This window comes from Lithobates pipiens, unplaced genomic scaffold (assembly GCF_037356315.1).
Source record: "Lithobates pipiens isolate NorthernLeopardFrog02 unplaced genomic scaffold, aLitPip1_a1.2 Scaffold_1, whole genome shotgun sequence".
Taxonomy (NCBI): domain Eukaryota; kingdom Metazoa; phylum Chordata; class Amphibia; order Anura; family Ranidae; genus Lithobates; species Lithobates pipiens.
Window position 1 is genome coordinate 67791472 of NW_027507685.1, and position 8406 is coordinate 67799877.

General features: G+C 36.3%; 1 protein-coding gene across 2 annotated transcripts in view; it reads right to left on the reverse strand.

Moving 5' to 3' along the window:
* Nucleotides 1–8193, reverse strand: part of LOC143927978 (vomeronasal type-2 receptor 26-like) — a 29425-nt gene extending 21232 nt beyond the window's left edge. For both annotated transcript variants that reach the window (XM_077452559.1, XM_077452646.1), the window contains exons 1-4: nucleotides 7848–8193; nucleotides 3413–3704; nucleotides 2006–2812; nucleotides 175–399 (exon numbers count right to left, since the gene is read on the reverse strand). In XM_077452559.1, coding sequence (XP_077308685.1) covers nucleotides 175–399; nucleotides 2006–2812; nucleotides 3413–3704; nucleotides 7848–8059 — 1536 coding nt within the window. In that variant the 5' untranslated portion in view covers nucleotides 8060–8193. The remainder of the gene's footprint in view (nucleotides 1–174; nucleotides 400–2005; nucleotides 2813–3412; nucleotides 3705–7847) is intronic.
* Nucleotides 8194–8406: the final 213 nt, after the last annotated feature.

The window sequence follows — 8406 nt, forward strand, 5'->3', positions numbered from 1 at the left end:
AGTAAAATGATTGCCTATTGGTTGTTTTGGAAATATATTTGGCCTTTTGAATAGATAGTTTTGATAATTAAAAATACATCTGCCTCTTTAAAAACTGAGCTTCTTATGTTTCCATCAAACCAGATAACAACCATGACCATAAAGGCAACAATTAGCTTAATGAAGGAGACTAACCTTGGCAAACTTGTTTTCCCAGACTATCGCTTCTTCCTTTATATTGATTTGTCTCTCAGGTGAAGCATGTAAGTCAAAATGTCCAACTTTCTGTAAGTTTGTTGTCCAGTTTGGATAATTGATCGGATTATAAATATCATACCCAATAGATATTTCTTCATTATTAAAATAGATGTTTTGCCCCAATGTGTTTGTAAAATTAACCCTTTTTATATATTTATGTAGCTGTAAATGACAAATAATATTGAATGCAGTGCAAACTCACACAAACAACAATAACACATTAAAAGCATTTCTTTAAAGTATTTGTTTCTGTCTTTGGACAAATAATCCTTTTAAAAGAGTATTGCCATTTGGGCTTTAAAATAATAGCCCACCACCTACCCATCACAGAGTTACCTAACACCCCCATTTTTGTCAAAAAATAAATAAATTAGATTTCATATGAAGAGAAGGTGTTATTAATTTCATATCCTCATATAACAGTGATGTATCCCACAATATTTGACAGAGTTCATTATCATCCCATCAGTCATTATTTCACCTGCCTTAGGGGAAGACCTACAGTATATAGTATTTCTACCACAATTGAGGAACACTATATTTTTTGTACTTTAGGATGCAGGCACTGCACCATCCAAACACACAAAGAATAAACTCCTGGCACATAAAACCTAAGTAGATCTTCTATGCATGAAAACATTTTAGCAAGGACATAATGACATCCAATAAACTGCAGTAATCACTGTCCTCCAGAGCAAGTTAACTTTATTCAACTAAGCTTGGTTACACTTTATTGCTCCTCTTTCTGTCAAAGAAGATAATTATTGTCTGAGAGAATACTGAAAATAGATCCCAAGCACTAATGAGTTACTGGGGATGCAGTGTTTCAGATAACCTTTACTGTGTTAGCATATTGTCTAGTGTCAATAACACTGACTTTTTAGGGGATAAGGTTGTAAATTGTCAGGAGAGGCTTTTAATCACTTACCTACTGGACACTTTTACCCCTTTACTGCTCAGGCCAATTTTCAACTTTCAGCGCTGTCACGCGTTGAATGACAATTGCGCGGTCATGCAACACTGTACCCAAACAATGTTTTTTTTTTTTTTTTTTTACACAAATAGAGCTTTCTTTTGGTGGTATTTAATCACCACTGGGGTTTTAATTTTTTGCATAGTTTGTATACCTTTGCAAACAGGTGATTTTTCTCCTTCGCTGATGAGGCTGCACTGATAAGGCGACGCTGATGGGCACTGATAAGGCGGCACTGATTGGCTGCACTGATGGACACTGATGGGGCGGCACTTATGAGCACTGATGAAGAGGCAGTGATCAGGCTGCACTGATAAGGGCCACTTGTAGGGGGCACTGATTGGAAGCACTGATTGGCTGCACTTGTGGGCACTGTTGGGACTGCACTGATAATCAGTGCCCTGGTTATGAGTGTAGATGTCCCTTTTTAGAGAAGCTGGTTATTGGTTAGCTGGTATCATGCTGTCAGCTTTAGGAAAACAGTGCAGATAAATGGCTTCTTTTGACACCTGTGATTGGAAACAGCTGATCACATGGTAAATAGACACTGATTCGGTTGGCAAGTGGTCTATAGTATTCATACCCTATATCACATCAGCCTGGTGTATATACCAAAATGTAAAAATCAGAAGGTAAGAAATTCCCTTTGGATTTTGGCAGTTTTTTTGTTATAGTATCTACAATGACCTTCCATTAACTGCTTGACAAGGAAGTTCTGAAAGGGAATGGTAGTATTGCTGAATCCCTTCATGTAAATGTTACTGTAAGGTTATCAAATTACTTTTTTTTTCTTACCTTCCAGCCTTTTAAATCTTGAAATTGTAATTTATTTTTATCCTGCAATCTTTCACTTAATGGTGTTTCTTGATACATTTCATGTAATGCATAGGCTACGGCATATACAGAGTTGTAAACAATATAACTCATACCAGTGAACTTAAGGTTACAGTGAGAATATATGATTTGCCTTCCACTCTCCACACCTGTGCAGTTTCGGTTTCTTGGATTGAAAGGACATCGGTTTTCACATAGTTCATCCCACCATGTTGTAAAGGTCCGACCTGGCGGGAAACGACTTGGGTTAACCTTCTTCACAAATGTTATAAATGCTGGATTTTCATTTTTTTGCATGATGAATCTTAAAGATCCATTGACAACTGTGTCATTTACCACGTTGAATATTCGGAAACTGGAATCGGCAGTATGTATCCAAACTTTCCCCGGTATGCTGGTAACATGAACATTCAATTCCAGGTAGTACACATTATTTTTTGAGCCATACAGAAGAATAACATTTGCAGTTGACCGTGCAATGGTTTGCTCTATGTCTTTGATTCTTTCGGGGCTGTAGTCATTGATGGAAGGTATTAGTTTAATAAATTCAACGCATCCCCCACTTTCTACAATCATGTTTTTAATAATCTTTATAGCATTTATGCTGCTATCATCATCCGCATATATAATACCAACCCACATCCAACCAAAGTTCTTCAGTAAGGCTATAATGGCAGCATACAGAGCCTTTTCACTGGGTACTGTACGGTAGAAATTTGGGAAGTTCTGTTTGTTGCTCTGAAGAGGTTCTTGGGACATGAAACTTATCTACAAAATATGAGTATGAACATTATTTGCTTTTCTAAGATATAACATATTTATATTTAAAGTGACTCACCCCCCAAAAAAACACAGCAGAATGGCCCCTGCAATGATAGACTCTGAATACCTACCTCTTTGGGGGAAGATGGCGAGTCTAACCTCCCCTCTGTTCAAGCAATACAGCATCTAGCAATATATTCACATTCAGCATACGTCTAGGTGTGCTGGGTGCCTGGTTTACTGTTGCGTCCCATGTCCTGTAGTGACGTAGGAGTCAGAGGCAGAAAGCACAGCTCAATGTGGGGCACGCAGAAGATTTGAAAGCCAAAGATTTTGCTGGGTGCTGTATCATTTGAGCACATCGGAGTTTGGACTTGCCACTTGGCTATGCAGCTAATTTTTGTTTTCCCCAATAATCAAGTACTGTAGTAAAATAAAGCATTTAATGCAACCTTTAATTGTGTGGGGGCTTCCATTTGACTACCTAATCGTTTCATTCTTTATACTCCTGCGTCTTCAAATAACTATTATGGTACAACTCTCTGGTACACCAGGAAGCTACACTTAGCAACACGTGATATAAGACAAGACTAAAGGATGTCATACCTGTGGGTATTTGTACATTCCAAATATATTGGCATACTGTATAGAAAAACTAGATGACATCCCTTCTATGACTGCAGCAAGTACTCCATATTTGTCACAATTGTAATTAGGATATTGCTTAGTGTTCCCTGAATAAATGCGGACAGCACCTTGGACAGTTCTGAAAAGGTCAACATAGGAATCGTATATATTATAGCCCAAGGTTACATTTGGCAGTATGTTAGGGTTGCTGTTGATTTCATCCACAGCAAACACCAAGCTTAGGAAGTTGTAAAAGTCTTCAAGCAGCATACTGAAATAAAAAATAAAATAAAAAATTACTTACTAGCAGTAATTAAATGAAAACATTGATGTCTACTATATAAATCTTAGTAAGGTTATTTACTTAAAGTGTTACTAAACCCACTATTTTAAATTCAGTCAGTGTCTGCAGAAAAGCATGCTAGTTATATTTACTGTGGAACTTAAGGGGTCAATCTGCATTGTGTAAAAAGGCTGTTTTGATCTCGTCTTCTCTGATCCGCCCCTTCTTTTACTGTACCCAAACCATCTCCTGATAGTAACGAGCTTTGGGGACACTCAAATTACAATCAGAGGAGAATGAAAACTCCTCCTACAAGCTTTAGCCACTTGCCGCTGCATTCCCATATATACGTCAGCACAATGGCAGCGATGGGCAAATGGGCGTACCTGTATGTCCCCTTTTAATTGGCGGGGCTAGTGGGGGTGTGTGCCCGCCGCATACAGCGTGACCATGCCCTTGGGTCCCGCGAACTCGGTGTCTGCTGGTGTCCCGCAATTGTGTAACAGAGGCAGAATGGGTTGATGCCTGTAAACAAGGCATTTCCCTGTTCTGCCTAGTGACATGACATGGATCTACTGCTCCCTGTCATCGGGAGCAGTGGTCGCTGTCATGTCAGTGGTAGCCCATCCCCCCTACAGTTCAAATCACTCCCTAGGACACACTTAACCCTTGATCGGCCCCTAATGTTTAACCCCTTCCTTGCCAGTGTCATTTACACAGTAATCAGTGCATTTTTATAGCACTGATCGCTGTATAAATGACAATGCTACCAAAATAGTGTCCAAAGTGTCCGCCATAATGTCGCAGTCACGATAAAAATCACAGATCACCGCCATTACTACTAAAAAAATAATAATAATAAAAATGCCATAAATCTATCCCCTATTTTGTAGACGATACAACTTTTGCGCAAGACAAGCAATATACGCTTATTGCGTTTTTTTTGTTTTTTTTTACCAAAAATATGTAGAAGAATACATGTAAGCCTAAACTGAGGAAAAACATTTTTTTATATCAATTTTTTTGGGGATATTTATTATAGCAAAAAGTAAAAAAAATATATATTTTTTTTTTCAAAATTGTCGCTCTTTTTTTGTTTATAGTGCAAAAAATAAGGTGATCAAATACTACCAAAAGAAAGCTCTATTTGTGGGGGAAAAAAGGACGTCAATTTTGTTTTGGTGTAATGTCGCTTGACCGCGCAATTGTCAGTTAAAGCGACGCAGTGCCGAATCGCAAAACGTGCTCTGGTTGGAAAGGGGGTAAAATCTTCCAGGGGCTGAAGCGGTTAACCAGACACTGATATAAGTCACAAGACTGCTATATACTGCTGATGAGAAAAGGTATTTAGCCATTTATATTTAATAAAATAATCGCATTTCCACGTTCTGTGTACTGTGGGAGACCAAACATAATGAATGCAGGATCCAGAGTTTAGTAACACTTTAAGAATGTTAATTTAAATTTCTGTTATTTTTCATTTATACTATAGCACAATTTGTATGTACAGTATGGGTGGTAGAACAGCAGAGAGAGGCACCACATCCCAAGTTTACAGAAACTTTTGATATGAACAAATAATGTGATTTTTATTTATGTTATAGTTTATTTTGGTGTAACATTTTAGCATTAAAATAAATGTAAATTCAGTCACATTTAGTTGCTAAAGCACTGTGCCTTATAATTGAATGTAATTGGATTTAATAGAAGCCTTCTATCATTAGTTTCATCCCAGTACCCTATGTCTCCAGGGGCCTCTTTTAGGCCTGGTTCACACCTATGCATTTTTTTCATGCATTTTCAGTTTCGCAGAAACACACTACAGTCCATTTAACATGTTTTCCTATGGGTCACGTTCATATATGTGCATTTTATGGAAAGGGCCAGGGACTTTTTTCTGGTTTTTGGTTCCATAGACTTCAATAGATAAAAAACGAGCATTGAAAAATGCAAAATGCACCTGGAATATGCAAACGGCAACCAGACCTGAAGCTACTTTCTATCTACAAACATGCATTCCAGTGATGGCTAGATGTCATTTTTCAGGGAAGCTTTCCTGATGGGGACAACAGTGAAGTGTATTGTATATTAAAATGGCCATTTTTTTTTTTTTTAAGGCCTGGGTGACAGGTGACAATGCAGGAGCACAACTAGGAAACAGGGACAGAGTGTTGTTACCTTATAGCAGTAATGAGCTTGAACAAAGACTTTTCAAGATCACCAGGTATTGTTTTAATCACTTTGCCTCTGGAGCTTTTTTTTTTTTTGCACACATTTTAAACTGCATTTTTGTCTAGAAAGACCCCCAAAACATTTTATATTTCCTAAAAGCAGAGGCCCTGTAGAATTAATATATGATAAAAGAATTTTTAAATCTGTAATATTTGTGCAACTGTTTACCAAATCTATGTTTTTAGTAAAAAGTCCACTAAAATGAATTTTGGTGCACAAGAATTCAGTATTTTTGTACAAAGTATAACATAAGGTTGTGTCATGCCAAATATTGGTATATTGAGCACACCCTAAGCTACTATTGGTTTCGTAACTTTTTACTTCTAATTTATATCCAGCATTAAATTCAAAGACAACTTCACAATAAGACCAAAGTTGCAGGAATAACAGTTTTTTTGTGGGTCCTAATTGTTCTTCAGATAATACTTGTTTTCTATGCAAACTCAATAATCCTTTATTTTTTAGGAACCAAATTATGCCTTTAATTTGTTCCCTACCAAATTAAAGGCATTAGCAAATAAGGCACATTGGGGGTTATTTACTAAAGGAAAATATACTGTGCACTGCAAGTGCACTTGAAAGAGCACTTGGAAGTGCAGTCGCTATAGATCCGAGGGGGACATGCAAGGAAAATAAAAAAAACAGCATTTTAGCTTGCACATGATTGGATGATAAAATCAGCAGAGCTTCCCCTCATTTCAGATCTACCCTTCAGATTTACAGCGACTGCACTTCCAAGTGCACTTGTAGTGCATAGTGGACTTGCCTTTCGTAAATAACCCCCATTGCATATCTGTCTAGAGTGCAGACATAGCATATATTTTAGGTGTATTCAGCAGGAACATATGGTATTGACTCAGCTTTATGGCACTAGGTGGCGCAGATGTTTCTGTTTTTCCTTTTTTTTTTTTTTTTTTTTACATATACTGTAGATACAATATTGCATTGGAGATTGGCCTAATCATTTTTAAAGGATTAAATGCATGAATATCTATTAATTGAAATGTGTACCACAATGACATATATATAGGCAGACAATTAAGGTGTAGCAAATATAATAGTTAATATTGGACTAAAAAATACACAGCGCTAAGATTTATCTCTGAAAATCAAATTTTCATGAAAAAGATATTAAATCTAGTCAAAATTAAAATAAATGTAAAACAAAATATAAATTTAGCTGCCCAAATATGCAATTCGGTGTTAGATACAATAGGCTAAAATTAATGAAACTTTACAAAAAGATAAAAAAGCAACACAGTGGCGTAGTGGTTAGCACTTCTGCTTTGCAGCACTAGGGTCCTTGGTTTAAATCCTGTTCAAGACGCTATTTTTTCATGGAGTTTGCATATTCTTTATGCACTTGCGTAGGTGTACTCTGGTTTCCACACACTGGACTATTTATATAGCACCCAAAATTTAAGCAGCATTTTATATACTGTATTGGATGTGCTGCTGGGATCGTTGGTGCTCTCTAAATACCTGTATTCAATAAATCTTTACTTTTAGCCATGTGACAGTAATTTTGAAACCTCATTGAACTCAATTGCTAAAAATAATTGTCACTTTTTTCCAAAAATAAGGGACCTTATCCTTTGTTTTAGCTTGAATTAAGCCTATTTCTGTTTAAATGGATGTAAGAATGAGAGTTGTATTTTTCTGTTATCTTATTTGTGTTTTTATATAATGTATGTGAGTGCTAATATACTGTAATATACTGTAACTAAAGTATGCATATAACTAAATAACTAAAAAATATTGAATGATATTTAGGTTATTATAAATCCTATTTCATAGTAATTTATAAATCTTTTTACTTTTCAGATCTACTTTTAAATATTGATGTGCCCGAGTATTTTCATGCAGATATGAAAGACATAAAATGAAAACCATACTAACCTTATCTTTCGTGCCTGAAGGTGTGGAGGGCTGGAAAAATTAAAGGCTTCTGTTTTGTAATAAATATGTATATCAAGCATCCCTCCTATAAGTACATCTCCACTCATGTAGAAGGGCCTTTGTGGATATGGTGTGCCAGGTCTGCAGACAAATTTCACAGTTTGACATACACTTTCACAAAATAATAACAGAATCACTGCGTTTCTAAACATTGTGATACCTAGAACCCCATTTGTCACAAATACACAAAGTTAGAGCTCCCAAAAGCCTATACCAGTTTACAGATTACCAGTTCAGGATAGATTGATTAATTTTGTTCAGATTCTACTTTCATGGAATCTACTATAGAGCAGTACGCAGTCTGTCTCAGAAGTATTTATAAGACCTGAGTTATATATTACCATGTTCTTGTGGGAATACTATATGGTTATTGCAGAGTTCAAATTGTCACCTTCCAAAAGGAATGATTATGACTTCCAAGTAAAAGTTATTAGTCAGCACAAGATGCTAAAACAAATCCCAAGGAATTATAGATTATAGGCACATTTTCATTTAAAAC